General features: G+C 34.9%; 2 protein-coding genes across 3 annotated transcripts in view; one reads left to right on the top strand and one right to left on the bottom strand.

Moving 5' to 3' along the window:
• The window catches only part of LOC148951723 (endoplasmic reticulum-Golgi intermediate compartment protein 3), a 107,227-nt gene that overhangs the window by 69,579 nt on the left and 18,348 nt on the right, over nt 1-19,300 (top strand). The gene's annotated exons all lie outside the window — the stretch shown is intronic.
• LOC148951724 (reactive oxygen species modulator 1) lies at nt 3-9,619 on the bottom strand. The gene is made up of 2 exons (XM_089089296.1): nt 9,433-9,619; nt 3-171 (listed from the first exon to the last, which is right to left on the bottom strand). Exons 1-2 carry the CDS (start codon nt 9,558-9,560, stop codon nt 63-65), a joined length of 237 nt encoding a protein of 78 aa, XP_088945422.1. The 5' UTR covers nt 9,561-9,619; the 3' UTR covers nt 3-62.

Below are 19,300 nucleotides of genomic sequence, written 5' to 3'. Positions count from 1 at the left end.
CCTTATATTTTTTATGTTTACTAAACAAAGCATCTATACAAAAATATAACAGCAAGTCAATGTTAGCACCGTAAACCAGTTCCAATTGCCATGAATGTGCCAAAAGTACCACCGCCTTGTATCATCACTTTTCCAACGCTATTTATTAGTTCTCGCCCTCTTATTCCATATCTGAAAAAGAATTTTGTCAGTATATGCATTTTTTATAGACAAATAAAAGTTCAAATAGGAATAAATCCTTTTATTAGACAGTGAAAAACAGGTACAAAAGTTCTGAAAATTTCAACCATATACATCAGTGATCATCATCAGCAGATAAACTAAAGTATTACAATTCAAACAAACTATATACAAAATAAAATAATTACTTCCAGGTCACAGATGATGTCCGGTTCATTAACAGGGTTCATTCAAAGTTTTGAGTTCTTTAATATTGCCTAAATGTAAGTTGAATTAAGGATAACAAATAAAAGTTCAAACAGGGATAAGTCCTTTTATTTGGCAGGGCACTTTTATTTGTTTATCATAGAAAGACAGTGTGGTCTTCTAAAAAATACCTACATCGTATTTTTTATATTTACATGTTTATTACCACACTGCCTTCCCCTTTATGACTGTTATGAAAATGTGCAAAATATCACAATAAGAGAGTGAAAAATAAAAAAAAAACTTTTTAAATACAAAAATAATTGCAAAAGTTCGAATATATTGTTGTCACATCCAGTAGGTTTTATAAACAGAAAAAAAAAACAAGTAGCCTAAGCAAAACGTATAGAGAAAGACAACGGATACTATACAAAAAAACAAGAAGAGAAATGAAAGAAAAGTCACACTTAAACAAAACCCAACAGTGTAATGATATGGTAGCACAAACAATTGGTGCTTAATAACAGTCAAAGTTTTTCCTTCTTCCTACTATCTACTACTATCTACCAGAAAGTAATACATCATTTTCTTGCTAGTTTAGCAATCCTGTTTACCAGCCTGCTCCCTCCTCCCCCTCCTCAATGCCTATTTTTTCAATGGTGTTTTCAGTGTTTTTTTTAGTGTTTAATGGTGTAATGACATGGTAGCACAAACAACCAGTACTTAACCCAATGGTGTAAAGCACCAAACGCAAACAATAGAGCAATGCTGGATTTTGCTTTATTATTTGTTGCACCATGTGTTTAGGGGTAAGTAGCAAATTTAGGAGCTTGAAAACAGCTTTCTAGGGTTTAACCTTGGCCTCTAGGTCCATTCCAGAATGTTTTGTTGACATGAAAAACTTATCAAGAAGCCTCTCAACAAAGGATGATTTCAGAAATGAAGCTTGGGAAATTCCCAAACAATAAGTAAATTAAATGGAATATTGGAATATTCTGGACGTTTTATAAAGGTTCAAAAAAAAAAAAAAAAGCTAAATATGTGTCTGTATAAGCCATGTGAAAAAAGTCAAGGCATCTGCATCTGCATCTACAATCTTTACTGCAAAGCAATCAATGCTATAGTGTGCCAAGAAAGCTTCTTTGGCCATTTTTCCTGGAGATTTTTTTTCCATTGAAGTTTTCAACCCTGTTTCTCATTGTGATGTTTAGAATGAATTCCTGCTTCAAAAGTATGTGTAATGACTAACTTGATGTATTCCACACCAGCTAGTATTAACTTTTCTTCAAGTCACCGCCCCCTCTTTTAGGGGGGGGGGTTCCTGTTACTTGGTTAGTTTGCATTTTCCTCCTCTTTTCCAAATCTTGATTTCATTCCTCCTTCTCTCTCTGCTATTTATCTCCCCTTCTCCTATTCCTCTCTCTTATTGAATTTTATCAATCTTATGTTATAGATTATTTTCTTTAATTATTCTCCCTCCAAGTGGTTTGAGAGACATAGCAGTATTTTTTTCACTCCCATGGCCCCTCCTCCCTCTACTGAAGACCTGTTTGTCCTCCCAAATCATTATTTAATAAAATTCCTGTAGCTTGCAGATATAGAATTGATAACAGACGCAAATTTGTTACTAACAGTTTTTAGTAATGTATGAATTGGGGAGGATATTTAAAAATGGAACCTTGAATTCTGAATGAAGATGTAAAATAATATTTTCAATTTTTAAGCAAGTGGGAAAATGCAATACAATCATAAAACCATAAATTTTGGTTGCAGTTATTTCTTGAATGAAAAAAATTCAAAAGTTTTGTTATTATTCTTCAAATTGTATTCAAAAAAAAATTATCAAAGGTTTTTGAATGTTAACCAACAATAACAATGTTAATAACATTGTTGCAAACAATTTTCTATGAGGATGAGTGCATTGATAATGTTGCATACTCATGTTTGCTAAGAATTGGGACTGTGATGTATAGATAGAACTGGTTTCAGAACCAGTGGAAATTTTGTCATTTCCCAATGCAAGTAAAAATTCGAGGTATTAAGCGCTCCCACCTCTACCCTACCCACTTTCAAAGTCTGTAAAGATCATCTGATGGCAAGTTTTTTCATGTCTCTACTTGTAAGGCTCTAAAGAAAGGTTCTAGAATTTGATTTAGATTCTGAGCTATTATTTTTTTCTTTTAACTTATGACTCATTTTCGTATAAACTACGAGTGAGGAAAAGAGGGAGCAATATAAATTAATCAGGTGACCATCAGTGGTGTCGTTTAGGCAGGCATGCCTTTCCAAAAACTAACAAACAAGTATGTGTCCAATAAGAGTCATGCATATTCCTGCCATTTACCCGTGCCCCAGCCATTTAAACATTTGCCTCTCAATTACTTGGACTATCTGTCTTGGCTTTTCTCTGTCTACAATTAGCCATATCTTGATGCAACTTATGCAACCTACTGCAAAATACTTGATAACATCAATTCAAAATCAACAGAAGATTACAATTAGGGTAGAAGGTTGAAGACACCCTTTAAGATTCATAAAGTACACAATTTCTAGAAAGTAAGTTTCTAGGTCTAGTACGCAATTGAACAATGTTCATTTAAAAACCGTGTTGTGGAAAGGTTATGAATACTTGTAAGCATCTTCCCGGGCCATATTTGGGCTGTAGATTGTTCCCTAAATTCTTATTTGCCTATCTCAACAACTTTCCAAATTAGCAAAAAGGCATAAACTGCATGTGAACTTGTTCGTTTTGTGGCAAATCTGCTGCTACTGCACTGTATAGTGACTATAAAGAACCAAAACTAGAAGCACTGTATAGAATCAAAAGACTATACAATAGTACACTGGTTCTTAGTTCTCTGGGCTGAATTTTAAGCCAGATTTGAATTTTACAATTATGACATATTTTCACAGAATCCTTAAAAAATATTGAAAGTTGGGAAGAAATGTAGGTAGGAGCTTCAGTACACCTTCCCAGCCCTAGTTTAGCCTTTTGATTCATTAATGAGTTGCATTGACTTGGCACAAATGAAGTTTGTGAGATTAGATCTGAAGCCTAAACAATGCCCTGGGCTGACCCTTTAAAGTATTTATTTTCACCCTTTCCCCACTAATCTTTGATAGGTTTTGGAAAACCTTTTTTTTATGTAATTAAAACTTTTAAAAATAGAATTACACCAAAATGAGGCACAAGGAATGTGCTCTGAGCCTCATGCATGTGCTAAATCCAGATTGATAAGGTTTTAAAGAATTTATGAAAATACATCTTAAACTTGAAGGAAAATCGTAATATAGCTTAAAATTCCTTCTCAAATACATCTTCCCAGCCCTAGTTTAGCCTTTTGATTCATTAATGAGTTGCATTGACTTGGCACAAATGAAGTTTGTGGGATTAGATCTGAAGCCTAAACAATGCCCTGGGCTGGCCCTTTAAAGTATTTATTTTCACCCTTTCCCTACTAATCTTTGATAGGTTTTGAAAAACCTTTTTTTTATGTAATTAAAACTTTTAAAAATAGAATTACACCAAAATGAGGCACAAGGAATGTGCTCTGAGCCTCATGCATGTGCTAAATCCAGATTGATAAGGTTTTAAAGAATTTATTAAAATATATCTTAAATTTGAAGGAAAATCGTAATATAGCTTAAAATTCCTTCTCAAATCACTTGAATTGTGCTTTCAAAACCTAGAATCAAAGAAAAGTAGACTCCAACCAAAATTATGGATATAATTTTTTTTGGCCAAAGTTAAGGGAAACAGGCACATCTCAGAAGTCACAATATCCCAAAAAACAAGTACAACTACTTTGCACTGTAGATGTGTATAGCTTACAACAATCAAGGGAGAATTAAATTTTGTCAACTTTTTATTAAATGATCTTAATTTGATTGATTAATTCTTTATTTGTGAATTAACAATTAATACAAACATAATATTAGACTCCATTTCATGTTTTTTCCTAAATATAATAATTGCTGCCCTCACAATTTAGCTCTAATAAGGCCATATATATCCCTAGGCTCTGTGCCAAGGATAAAATCAATTACCTGAGTAATTGCAATTTAAGGATTAAGGTTTAATATCCTCCAGATCTATTGAGGGCACATAGGCCATCACATTAATATTTTAGTTGCTGGTAACAAGGCTGCTGTCCAACCATGCAGCAGGAGGAATCAACCCACATGCCCTGTACACCTGAGCAAATAAACAATCCAATCTGCCATATAGGGCTGAGTAATTGCAAACAATTGTGCTCTTCAATTACATTATCATTAGTTTTAATAATCATAATTGACTGTTTCTTGCAAATAATTTATTAATTACACTGGCAGAAAATGATCAACTCTAAGATGTTGCTGATTCTGGTTGCACTTTGATGCTGATTTTCCTGTAACCTCAGTTAACCTTAAGAGAATGTACATATGTACTATAGATAGATAGATATATTTCTCACAAAAGCCCCATGGGCCATGGATAATACAAAGACAACAAAACGCATCAAACTTAATGATAAGTTCAAACACTTTTGAAAATAACACTATGATATAAAACCCTCCCTATGTCTTATCCCCAAACTCACAAAATTTCCCAAATTTCTAATATCCACTTTAAAACTACTTCCTATTTTATTTTCTGAACACCTTCTATCCATGACATCCCTCCCAAAAAATTCCCTTCTAAGTACCTTCATTTCTTCAGAATAACACATAAAATATTCTAAATGTTCAGACTCCCTGCACATCAGACAAGAGAAGGGACCACTCCATATCTTAACACTCCCTAAATACTTTCTTCTCCCCCGAAGCAGCATAAAATTCCCCCTTACTGATAAGACTCATTCTAAAGTATCATTTTGGAGCCCAAATTGTATTACTTGAAAAAAATTCCACAAGTGTATTTCAGAATTCAGACCATTAAGCAACAAAAACTGATTGACCTGCTAGGCATCTGGATCAGCCATCATAATCTTATATTTTTAAATACTAAATTTATATTTGATTTACTTCCAAACTAAAGAACCAATCTTTGTGAGTTTTGGAGTGTTTTTTTTTTCTAGGGAATACTGAGTGAGGCATATGTATTGTGACTTTTTTACTTATTTAAATGAAATACATTCATAATGAAATTAAAAATAAGTTTAAGTAAACTGTAATTGTTTTTTTTTTAATAAAGTTACCAATAATTGAATTGTTTCTGCTTAAATATGGTTAGTTTAATTTCTGAATTGACCAATTCTACTAAACCTTCAGATGCATATCTCTGCTTTGTGTGAAAGTTTGTTAATTTTGTGGTATTTGCTACTATCCCTTGTGGTTATTTCTTATTAATGGTTTTTAAAGTAAATTTGCAATGAAAATGAATGTTATATGGGAATTCAGGATGAAATCCTGGTTCAATAGGTGTCTATATTTTTCTAGGGAACACTGAGTGAGGCATATGTATTGTGATTTTTTTACTTATTTAAATGAAATACATTCATAATCAAATTGAAAATAAGTTTAAGTAAACTGTAATTGTTTTTTTTTAAATACAGTTAACAATAATTGAATTGTTTCTGCTTAAATATGACAAGTTTAATTTCTGAATTGACCAATTCTACTAAACCTTCAGATGCATATCTCTGCTTTGTGTGAAAGTTTGTTAATTTTGTGGTATTTGCTACTATCTCTTGTGGTTATTTCTTATTAATGGTTTTTAAAGTAAATTTACAATGAAAATGAATGTTATATGGGAATTCAGGATGAAATCCTGGTTCAATAGGTGTCTATATTTTTCTAGGGAACACTGAGTGAGGCATATGTATTGTGACTTTTTTACTTATTTAAATGAAATACATTCATAATCAAATTGAAAATAAGTTTAAGTAAACTGTAATTGTTTTTTTTTAATACAGTTAACAATAATTGAATTGTTTCTGCTTAAATATGACAAGTTTAATTTCTGAATTGACCAATTCTACTAAACCTTCAGTTGTACATCTCTGCTTTGTGTGAAAGTTTGTTAATTTTGTGGTTTTGTTGCTATCCCTTGTGGTTATTTCTTATTAATAGTTCTTAAAGTAAATTCGCAATGAAAATGAATGTTATCTGGGAATTCAAGATAAAATCCTGATTCAATAGGTGTCTATATTTTTTTAGCTATCTTAATAATCAGTGATTTAAAAAACTGGTAAAATTGCAGAATAGTGGCTCTCCAGAAGGTGACATGCTAGAACAAAAAGAGGGACATTTTTAGATTGCTAATTTAAAATTGCCCTCTTTCATTGTAAAAGTTGCAATTATGCTGAATATTGGAAAAAGAATACAATTTTAAATGAGTTAGAAATGGGTTGCAAACCGTGGTTTGTTATTGCATTTACAATATTTAAACTTTTTGTTTTTTGGGGTTTAGGGGAAAAAAGTACCTAGGTTAGGTTATGTATTTAATATATGCTCTGCTTTACCATTTTGACCCCCTCCCGAAATGTTTGTCTGACCTGTAAAAACGTAACAAAAATGGACATAAAAAAAAATTTGTATGCGTTTTTGAGGTTTTTTTTGTAACCCCCCCCCCCAAAAAAAAAATTGAGAAAAACCCCCTCCGAAAAAATCCTGGGTATGGGCAAATGGTCTAAGACCCCAAGTGGTTCTGGCGGCACATAACAATTTTGTTGAATATTGTCTGGCAAGTTTTACTTTACTTTCAACATTGTCATTTCAAAGTAATTTTGTGTCCAAAATTAAGCCCAAATATCTTACATTATCACTCATTGATGCATTATAGAACCAGTTCTTTTGTTAGTTTCTTTCAACTTAGCATGAGACAAGACAAAGAGAAGTGACAGAATAGATGGAAAAATATACAATTTGGGTTTTATATTTGCACATTAGTGGGGTGTGTGGGGGTAAAGTATTTGGACAGTGTGAAGTTAGAAAACAATTCTTACTACATAATATGCAGAATAATTTTACCTAACACATTAGGCATGCAGACCCTTTATACTTTACCCCCACCCCTAATGTGCAAACATATAGCCCAAACCTCTTTCTAAAGTATTATATTTTTATCTTACTTTGGTATACTTTATTAAAATTGAGCATCAGAGAAACATATTAGAAGAATATTATGTAGGGGGTATGTGATACAAGTACCATACAATATTACAAGGCTATTTTAGGCTTTGAATTCATTTCTGAAAGGGTTGCTCATCTAAATCAATCACTTTCCAAGACAGCAAGAAGCCTCTTATCTGAAATTTTGGTAAATGTAGAGCAGTCCACATTTATGACCTATGAATAAAGTGAGCATGACACTTGATACCTTTTTTTATGCTCTTTCTAAATCACAGTTTATATAATATACCAGTAAGTTTACCACAGATGATTTCTGGCTCTTCATTCTTGGTGCGAACAAAAAGCTCCTCCCACTTATTTCTGCACTTATTGGTTGAGCTGGCCAAGTGGTTTTGTCAGTACTTGTTCTGTAGGTGATTATTCTTTGTCTACCCGTGAAAAGGTCTAATGCTGCTTATGTTTATATCTGCAAAAACGTTCTCTGGAGCACTTGCACCTCAGTCAGGGTTTTTATAATGGGTGAGATAGGGAAAGATCATACTGGATAATTATATAAACTGTGTTCTGAATATAGTAATTGCTTTTGTTGCAAATCCAATTTTAAGCCATTTTTTTATCCTTGAAAATGTTTTTTTTAAGGGCCGTGATACATTTTTTCTATAGTTTTGAGTATAAAAACATTGGTGGTAAATTTGTAGTGGACCATATAATTTAGCTAGGATGAAAGTGAAAACATCATTTGATGCTTTTATATGCTTTCATAATTCATATAAAATACCTTTGGGGGTCCTTTAAGGGCTCAAGATGGAATTTGAAGCAGAAGCAATTATTGAATTATGAAAGTGCATAAAAAAAGGCATCAAATGATGTTTTCACTTTCATCCTAGCTAAATTATAGCACCACCTAGAAATTTACCAAAGAAACATGATGAAGATAATTTCTTAAACCACATTGGCCTGACATCACATAAAGAAAGAAAAACAAGCAAAAATGGGGCTTTTATAGGCCAAATGAAAATACTGAAAAATTGGCTGATGCTTTAGTAATCCCTGAAATAAACCTTGAACCACTTTCCCAGTCATCTAATCAAACACATGAACAACCCCTTAGGTCTCAAAGGGTGTCTGCAAGAAAGACATTAATTAAAATCCAAAATCAAATGACATAGTTCTCCAACTTATTTAATTGCTGGTTCGTTTTGTTTTTTGAGTGAATGAATTGTCTCCTTTTCTTTGTCAGTTGTTTGCTAGTATCCGTCAATGGCAGTTAATATTTTTTGGATTTTGTGCAAATAGTGGATATTGGCAAATAACTCGCTTTTATGGTTGTTAGGTATTTGGTTTTAATTCTTTTAATTTTTGGCTTTTATTGAATTTTATTTATCTTTAAATTTTTTGATTTTTTCTTTGATTTTTTGGTTCTTTTCACATTGACTTTCCGCGTTTTTTTTTTTTTTTTCTATTTGGCACTTTCCTTGGATACATCGTTTTGTTTTGCACTGAAGAAGAGAGGTGTTTGTCCTCTTGAAATATTTGCTTTTTTTCAGTATTTTCATTTGGCCTATAAAAGCCCCATTTTTGCTTGTTTTTCTTTCTTTATAAGAAACATGATGGTTTGAAAACTGGCAAAATATTTTTGATTTTTTTTTTCTAGCTTAACCATGAATAGGGCCTAGCCTATGGATTATATAACTATACACAATATAACATATAATACTTTTGGATTATATAACTTTTACAAATTGGATTTATAATGAAATAGTAAGTTTGAAACCAATGTTTTAACCCTTTTTTATACCCAAAAACTATAGAAAGAGACTACCTTTTCAAGGGTCCAAAAAGACCTTAAACTTGAATTTGCAACTAAAATATTTGGAAAGAGAACAATAAAAAGGCTTTGAACAGTATGTTTGCTTTATTTGTAGGGCTGAAATATGGACTGCATATTTGCTGGAATTTTTATTAAAGTCATTGTTTTGGAGTTTTGCCAGAAACCTAGGCCTAATCAGTCACCTTAAGGCTGAAAAACCTCCAAAGAGTGCACCTGATGCCATACCAACACAGAACCCAAGTGTAAAGCCCATTTTCATTTTGTCAAAACAGCTTGGGCCTTGCTGATAACCTGAAACTGGTACTGGCATTATAGCTCTAATTGAAAATGAGGAACAAGAAAATGATAAAGGAAAATGTCTGTGTTAGTTAGCGCTCACACCGTTGCCATATAACGGGCGGAAAGTAACTGAACGATCAAAAACATTTCACCTGAAATTCCGCTTAAAGGCTCACTGAATGCATTTCTAGTCCTATCTCCTATCATAGACATGTTCATAGAGATAGAAAATAAGAAAAGAGGCCTGGTTCTAAAAAAAATGTTTGTTTATATTTCGCTGATAACCTGGAGTGATTATATAGTTTTAGAATGGAAAAAGGAATGAATAATCAAAACTAGCGAATATTTCGCCTCTGTTATTTTTCTGTTTCTATGATGATGTTAGTCTATTCCTTATTTATGCATGGAATCTCTTAAAATTGTGGTAATTCAAAAATAAAAAGCTATCGCTTTTTTTGGATGATGATGATTTACTTGCCATGGAATGCATCATTTCAAAAGTGAACTACATTTACCACTAAATATGACATTGGGGGTTCTCTGACTGTTTTTTTCCCGTAACTTTATAAATGCAGCTTGTGTGAGCTTAACAGTTATACTGAGCTGTGAAAATTTTGTTGAAATAATTTAAATATATTTCTGAAAAACATACTTTGAGTAAAAACCTAAGTAGAAAACGCCCCAATAAATAGAATATTAGAACAAATTTAGTATTGGCTATGTTTTATTCAGTATTTTTTTTTGCATTTTGCAAATATCAAATTTCTCCGCGTCTTCTGAGCTTAGTAAAAGGATTTATTTTGTCTAAACTTTTGACAAAACTTCTGAATAAGTTGGTCAGAAAATCTAAATGGAGCATTTGTATCTCAGACAAATATTTCCCTAAGTGATAATGAAACGGTTTTTCGTTTTTATTCCGAAATTGTCTCTGAAAAAAACTTTGTAATAACAGACAGTATAGAAGTAAAAAATAATGCGCACGATTTCACACTGTAACAATTTCAGATGAGAACCTGTAGCAGTAAAACCTAACAAACAAGTTTAGAATATTATGGTGAGGTGCGAATATGCTTTTACTCCCCAAAAGTTTAGTCCAGTAATTCCAGTCCACGTAAATACATACACATACTAAATGTTACACAATACCACAACACGTGTTAATTAATTGGTTTTGACTCCATGGGATTTGTTTTATTAGAAATTCTATAGGAACTGTTGAGCAAAACCGTCAACTATGAATTGGAAAACAATAATTACCACTTCTAGCTGCCTTTTTATATAGAGACTAAATGCGTCAATATCTCACCTTAAACATTTTTCTTCTTGTTTAAGTTAAGATTTATTTGATGCTGCATTTTCCGGAAAATCGGAATTGCAAAGGTTTTAAAGTGCTGCGTAAAATTCTCTTTCTATAGGAAGCGCCAATTTAAAATAACCACAATCACTGTTATAGAATGATAACATGAAAACAGCAAAACTGAGCCTGATTTTAAACTTTTAACTGTTTAAGATGATTAAACATAATATTGAAAGTTCATAAACTAACTGAAATCTAAGTCCTAAATGTGAATGTGTCGCTCAATAACTTGCGCAAATAATTCCAGTGTGTGTACATAAGTACACATAGTACATAGGACTTAATACCATAATAAACGTTCATGAGCCACTAGCGACCCCAAGGAAAGCGTTCTAGTGGGAGTTTCTTTGGAACGTTAAAGCAAAATTTCAAATCTTTGTCGGAAAACATTTTATTACTTCTATCTTAACATTTCATAGAAGGGAGGGATTACTTTGATTTCTGGACACTATCGAAGAAAGTCCAGTGGGTCTCATCTCCCAAGTTTCAAATTTTCATAAAGTGCAGAGCAAAAGGGGAACTTTTCTGAAAGTTTGAAAAAACAATTTATTTATTATTTTCCCCGTAAGTTTCAAGCAGACTTGAAGCTGGATAAGGGGAGAACGCTTCATTATCGTTTCTCATTAGCTCATTGCAGTTTCTCCAAGAAACTCAAGCCGATCAGGGCAAAAAGGCTCATCTGCCTCTTCTTGAAAACTTTATAACGGGAGGTACTTTTGGATATGTCAAGGACTATCAGCGCAAGATTGAATATGCAAACATTTCTACTAAAAAATAGAAGGTGGGAGGGTCGAGGAGTATTGGGGACCGAGGTGCATTTCGCTTCTTCTGTTCTGTCTTTAAAAACTAATAAATAATACTATTTGAAACGTGGCACATCATTCTTAGCTTTGTGCTAAAAAACTGGCGGGGCTATTAATGAAGTATATGGTCCACTTACGACCTTCAATTACACCTTTTGAAAAACTTAGTGTTATTCCAGTGCAAACAAGATGTAAAGTGCCTACCCGTCAGCTAGAATCCTAGTGGTGCGAAGGGTTGGGAAACATTGGATAGGCTATGGGCCCATTTTATACCTCTACTAAGGTAAATTAAAAATAATTGCGCGATTATACTTCAAACAAAGCGTGACATGTATTTCTGTGCGCAAAAAAGTTACAAGGGAGAGGGAGAGATATTGGAGGATTCTTGTCTCCGGATATTGCTAGATTAAAAAAAATTCGCATATATTTTGGGTTCTATGCAGAATGCCTACCTTTCTTTATTCTAAAAGGCTAGTTGATGGGTGGGTGGAGTGCTGCTGGAGAGTCATAGACCCAATTTGGTACCCAAGCATGCACTTTGAAAGTCAGCGTATGATTCAGGTTAAAATGATGCGTGATACACATTCCATTTTGCTAAAGGTGCTAATAGGAGAGGCAGAACCACAAGGAAGAGCCTCTCACCCACCTTGTTTCTCCAATCATACCAATTGAAAATTATTCCAGAATTCTGGTTCACACTAGGAGTAATATGCCTACCTTTATGCTTTAAACTTAGCGATAGGAGGGTCGGAGAAGTTGGAAAGGCCAGAGGCCCATTTTTTGCATTCAATTATATAGATTGGATACCCACTTCGAACAAGATGCAACAACCCCGTCTTTCTGCAGAAAAAATAGCAGGGAAAGGAAGGTGTTTGTATAGGAGGGCTGTGTGCCAATTTTGTACTTTCTAATAATTCTATTTGAAAATCCTTGAACGAGTTCTTTTTTAACAAGGTGCAGCATCTCTACCTTTTTACTGAATGGCTGGTGATGGTTGTAAGGTTGAGGGCTGTTCACAGAGAAACCACGGGCCCATTTTGGTCCTGAAATCAGCAGATTAAAAATTCATGGGTCATTCCGCTTAGAACAGGGTACAACATGCTGGTAGTAAGAGAGGTAGGGTGGGGTGGTGGAGTGGCAACTGGCCACTTTTATTTCTCACTATTAAAATTGAAATTTTTGTCTGTTCATGGTTCTAAAAGATGTAAAATGCCCACTTTCATTTCAAAATATTGAGATGGGAGGGGGTGATTGAGGGGCCTAGAAATGGTTTTTTGCCTGTATGTTATTTTTTTCAAAGAATCATGTTGGAGCTGGTTTTTGAGCACAGTTATTATTAATTTTTTTTTTTCGGTATGTACTACAACAAAATCCTTGAAGTGTTCAAAATGGCATACCTAAAGAAAAAAATTTTCTAAAAACAACTGATGCATTATGAATCCATCAATTCTCCAAGGAGTGTTGAAAAGGGAATCATATTTCCTTTAGTTCTAGCATTTATTTTCTGACCTTGGGCGAACTTTCTAATGTTACTACTAAGAAGGAGCAAAAGGAAACCTCCGATTTGTTTAGCAATAGGAGAACTACTAAATTTTAGCAGGCACATATGATATCAGGTCCTCTGTCTCAGTCCAAGCTTAGAAAATTAAATAGAAAGCATAATCAAAATCAGGAATAGAAATGGCTTGTAAAATTAGATGGCAGCATTTTCAGATCCATGGGAAAATACTCCTTTCCTAGATCTCTAAATTTTTCCATTTCTTTTTCCAAGAAAATATTTTTACCTTGGGGCCAGGGAATCTTCGCACATCTTTAGTGCTTTCAAATTATAATCTAACTTTAGCTCCAAACGTCTGCCTGTTAGCCCTCCTAGCTGAACGAAGCTTTCCACTCCAAAGCAGAAACATGGTTCAAAGAAAAAAAAGTTTTGCGGAGCAGCTTCAGATAGTCTTCTTTGATATACTATAAAACCCAACTTCTGCTCACACACTGTAGGCTCTGGCTCAAAGACAAGCCAAGGCTATTCTTGTTGACTCGTTATACAAGAATTATACGCAGCTTTTTAAAAGGTAATAACGTATTCATCAATCCAGTATAAAGCTCCTCTTTACAAATCACGAGGGTTAAACCCTTACCATTTTTTTTGCAATAAAACTCAAGTCGGCTCCATTATAAAAAGAAGGTCAAAACTAAAGTTTCACTCCCCAAAAATATGGATGAATTACTGTGGATGAATAAATAAAACCTAAAACGAACAGAAATTAAAATTAACAGTCATTTAAAACTTAGAAAACAATAGAAATGATCACAAATAGGGCTTGCGCCATCTCAAGCCACTGCAGGCTAGAATATAATTTGCACTTTACTGAAAATAAGATTACCGACTTTTGAAACTTTGAAGCTTCCTGGTGGGGTAACCACAAAAAGGCAGCAGCACAAAATTTCTTGGGTAAAGTCATGCCAATATTAGACAGTTAGCGTACGCCTCTATAAATCATCTTTTTCATGTTTCATTGGGCCATGGTGCTTGCCCTGTAAGCTTCAAGCCAATTGGAGAAAAAAAACTTGCCTAACCTTTTGCGGAAAATCTCACAAGCCCACTTTCAGTTTCAATTGTAAAGGTTGAAATTCCTTGTATGATTTATTTCGAACAAGGTATACATCCAACTCTTTCTGGTATAGTTCGTCGGTAGTCTAGAGCTGGGGGGGGGGGGATGGGTGATTTCTGTTAAAGCAAGGTTTTACATGCCTACTTTACTGGTATACATTTGAAGGGGTTGGAGGGACCATGGCCTTCATTTGATCCTTCAACCATTGTAGATTGGAAATCCTTGCATGACTCCAGTTCAAACCGGTTCAGCATATCTGCCTTCCTGCAAAAAAAGACATTGGGCTGGGGAGTATCAGAGGGGTCATTGCACCAGTTTTATTCTTGAATAGCACGTATTAGATATCTTTGCGGAATTCTAATTCAAACAAGGTTAACTTTCCTGATGTCCAATGAGTCAGTGTGTTACATGGATTTGCATATTTTTTTGCACTGATTCATGACTTAGCTCGCTTTTACGATTAGTCAGGACCTGACTTGTTATTGCACCAAATCAGTCCCTAGCTTGTTTTCCACCGAATTAAAGCTTAGTTCATTTTGGTACTGAGTCATTCAGTATCATGGACTTAATTACTTACTTGTTCTTGTAGTAGAAATCAGGTGATTCCGCCTTGCCTGGCATCGAAGAGCTTGCATACTTGTTTGATCCATACTGAAGGATTTCTGCCAGCTGCTCTACAAGTATGATAAACTGGGTTTGTCAGATTGTTGAACTTCCTGAACCCACCAAGCTTTGTCAGTTTTTATTTTCTTATCTTTGAAGTCTCTTCCAGGAGCTGTGTGGTTCAGCTAGAAGGTTTTGCAGAGAAAATTTTTCACATGACTTCCGTAGCCTAAGACATGGTTCAACTATTTTAATCTCCGTTGTTTATCTAGAGATATACGTCTCTTTTAAACCCGTATATTTGATGGATTTCGATGTTGGATTTATGGTGCAGCAGATGTATCCTGAGAGTTTATAAATATACAATTGTGATAAAAAATCTTCAGTGCTTTCCTATGCTAGTGCTTCTTGACCCTATTTTGCACCAGAAAAGCTATCTTTTTTTTTCTTTTTCTTTTTTAGTTTTTTTTGTATCTACTGAATATCAGTGTCAGAAGATCGATCAGTAAATTAAAATCCAAGGCATTTCAAACTTTACTTTTATAACTTTTGTTTTTACTTTTATAACTTTAATAAATCAAATAATATTAACATTTTGATTACTAAATATCAGTATATGTATATTAAACTGACAATGCACATTCATTTGTATTTTTTCAGTAAAGTATAAATTTTGTTCTGGCCTTGGGAAGGCATAGGGGTTTTGAACCCAAATTATGTTAATTTCTGCTCGTTTTGAGTTTGACTCGGTTAATTATTGTAATTTCTGTTCGTTTTGGGTTTCATTTATTTATCGATGCTGATTTGTGGTAGTTTCACGCTTGGTAGATTGTTTGATTTTATTTTTGCTCGTTTTTTGTTTAATGAAGTTTTTTACTTTTCTTTGAAAAACTTATTTAGTTTTGAAAAACTAATTTCTGTTCGTTTTATATTGACATAGTCTTTTCAGGGAAAAAGAAAGTAATACGTTAAATCTTTTCGTTTTTTAAGACTTTATAGTTTGGCCTGCTATTTGTATGCTGGAGAAAAATTTTCAGCAATTTTTGACAACATATACCTTTTTTAAAATCTGGACACAAATAGTACTGTTTAATTTAGTTTCATACCTCCTCTAGTTGACCTGAAATGGAAAACTTGATACCAGTCGCAATAAAATCTGTTTACTTTCTTTGATAGCTTGGATACACTTACGCTATTTTGATTTGGTTAAATTTTAAGAGCAGAAATGGGAGGGTTGGCATGGAAGGGGGATTAGTTGCCCTCCAATTACTTTCGACTATTAAAAAGGGCATCAGTCCTTTCTATTTTCAATCGAATGAGCCCTTTTCGAAGTTCCCACGACAACTTCTTCGATACGAAGTGCCCTGGTCTAAACAACAAAAAATAACATTATACCCACATCGATATTTACTATAATAAACTTAAGCCTTCCAGTCAATTTCGACTATTAAAAAGGATACTAAGCCTTTTAAATTTCAATCGAATGAGCCTTTTTGAAAACGACAATACCTTTTATATATAGAATATATGCCCCCAGGGCATAAATTACAACCCTTACCCTAAGTTCTGTTTGGGCGGTTGTCATCCTCTAAGACCGAATTTCCAGAACTTTCAACTACGTTAAACAACATGGCTATCTCAAAATTTTGATTGGATGTGTTTGAGGAAATGGTAGGCGTGAGAGGGGTGTTAGTCGCCTTCCAATCACTTTTGACAATCAAAAAGGGCACAAGCCACTCCAATTTCCATTTGAATGAGTGCTTTTCGAAGTTTCTACGACAACTTCTTCGATACGAAGTGCCCTGCTCTAAAGGAAACAAATTAATAAATAATACATTGTACCAACATCGTTCTTTTATACTCCCCGGGCATAACTTAAAACACTTGCCCTGAGGGTTGTAGGGGAGTGTCCTCCTCTTTACTTTGTCCCCGTTTCTTGTCTCAGTCTCGAGTGTCCCCGTTCTTTACTTAGGCAGCGCGATCGTGCTGCCTATGATTTATACAACAACTTTCTATATAAACCTTATATGCCCCCAGGGTATACCTTACAACCCTTGAAGTGAGGGCTCTGAGGGGATTATCATCCTAAAAGACCTAATTTCCAGAACATTCAACTGCGTTGAACAAAATGGATATCTCAAAATTTTGATTGGATATGTTTTGGGAAATGATGGGCGTCAGAGGGGCGTTAGTCGCTATCCAATCACTTTCAACTATTAAAAACGGCACTAGCCCTTTCAATTTTCAATTGAGTGAGCCCTTTTGAAGTTTCTACGACAACGCTTTATATGCCCCAGGGCATAACTTACAACCCTTGCCCTGAGGGCTGTGGGGGAGGGGTTGTCATCCTTAAAGACCTAATTTCCAAAACTTTCAACTACGTTGAATAAAATTGCTATCTTATAATTTTGAATGGATGTTTTTGAGGAAATGGTGGCCGTGAGAGGGGGGTTCGTTGTCTTAAAATCATTTTCGACTATTAAAAAGGGTGCTATCCCTTTGAATTTCAAATCGAATGAGCCCTTTTTCAAGTTTCTACGACAAAGATTTCAATAAAAACCTTTTATCCCCCCAGGGCATAACTCATAATCCTTGCCCTGTGGGTTTTGGGGGAGTGTCCTCCTCAAAAAAATATTTTCTATCTGGAAATCAACTACGCTGAACAAAATGGCTATCTCGAGATTTATTGGATGTGTATGGGAGAAAGATGGGCGTGGGGGGGGGGGGCTAGTTGCTATCCAATAAAATTCACATAAAAAAAAAGGCACTAGCCCATTGAATTTCCAATCGAAAGAGCATTTTTTTAAGTTTCTAAGAGAACGCCTTCTTTAAAAACCTTATTTGCCCCCAGGGCATAACTTAAAACCCTTGCCCTGTGGGCTGTTGGGGAATTTCCTCCTCAAAAACACATTTTCTATCTGGAAATCAACTAAATGGCACTAGAACTCTCGATTTCCAAACGAATGAACCCCTTCTGGAGTCTCTACGACGACCTCTTCTATATGAAGTGCCCTGCTTTAAAGAAAAAAAATAATAAACTGTACATTGTGTCAACATTGATCTTATATGCCCTCAGGGCATAACTTAAAACCCTTGCCCCGAGGGTTCTTGGGGAGTGTCCTCCTCAAGAACATATTTTCTATCTGGAAACCAACTACGCTGAACAAAATGGCTATCTCAAAATTTTGATTGGATGTGTTTGGGGGAATGATAGGCGTGGGGGGGGGGGGCTAGTTGCCGTCCAATCACTTTTGACTATTAAAAAGGGTAAAGGGTACTAGTCCTTTGAATTTCCAATTGAATAAGCCTTTATTGAAGTTTCTACGACACCACCTTCTATAAAAACCTTACATGCCCCCATGGCATGTCTTTAAACCCTTGTCTTGAGGGCTGTGAGGGAGTACCGTCCTCAAAAATTTATCTTCTATGTGGAAAAAAAATACGCTGAACAAAATGGTTATCTCAAAATTTTAATTGGATGTGTTTGAGGGAATGAAGGGCGTGGGGGGGGGATAGTTGCCCTCCAATAACTTTCGACTATTAAAAAGGGCACTAGAAGTCTCAATTTCCAATCGAATGAGCCCCTTTTGAAGTTTCTACGACGACCCCTTCCATATGAAGTGCCCTGCTCTAAAGGGAAAAAATAGTACATTGTGCCAACATCGTTCTTATATGCCCTCAGGGCATAACTTAAAACCCTTGCCCCGAGGGTTGTGGGAGAGTGTCCTCCTCAAAAACATATTTTCTATCTGGAAATCAACTACGCTGAACAAAATGCCTATCTCAAAATTTTGATTGGATGTGTTCGGGGGAATGATGGGCGTGTTCGGGGGGGGGGGGTAGTTGCCCTCCAATCACTTTCGACCATTAAAAAGGGCACTAGCCCTTTGAATTTCCAATTGAATGAGCCTTTTTTGAAGTTTCTACGGCAACGCCTTCTATAAAAACCTTATATGCCCCCAGGGCATAACTTAAAACCCTTGCTCTGAGGGTTGTGGGGGAGTGTCCTCCTCAAGAGCATATTTTCTAACTGGAAACCAACTACGCTGAACAAAACGACTATCTCAAAATTTTGATTGGATGTGTTTGGGGGAATGATGGGCGTGGGGGGGGGGGCTAGTTGCCCTTCAATAACTTTCGACTATTAAAAATAGTGCGATCCCTTTGAATTTTCAATCAAATAATCCTGTTTTGAAGTTTCTATGACAACGCCTTCTACAAAAACCTTATATGCCCCCAGGGTATAATGTAAAAACCCTGCCCTAAGGGTTGTGGGGGAGTGTCCTCCTCAAAAATATATTTTCTATCTGGAAATCAACTACGTTGAACAAAATGGCTATCTCAAAATTTTGATTGGATGTGTCTGGGGGAATGAAGGGCGTGGGGGGGATAGTTGCCC

This window comes from Artemia sp. Qi Xiang Cuo, chromosome 5 (genome assembly GCF_049724085.1).
Source record: "Artemia sp. Qi Xiang Cuo chromosome 5, ASM4972408v1, whole genome shotgun sequence".
Classification (NCBI taxonomy): Eukaryota; Metazoa; Arthropoda; class Branchiopoda; order Anostraca; family Artemiidae; genus Artemia; species Artemia sp. Qi Xiang Cuo.
Note: the sequence above shows the minus strand (reverse complement) of the source record. Positions and strands in the feature narration are given on the sequence as shown.

Coding starts and splice junctions, on each gene's coding strand:
- LOC148951724 (XM_089089296.1), bottom strand. CDS start 9,560: ATGCCAGTACCAGTTTCAGGTTATCAGCAAGGCCCAAGCTGTTTTGAC. Junction 172..9,432: donor GGAGGTTTTTCAGCCTTAAG/GTGACTGATTAG, acceptor ATTCTTTTTCAG/ATATGGAATAAGAGGGCGAG.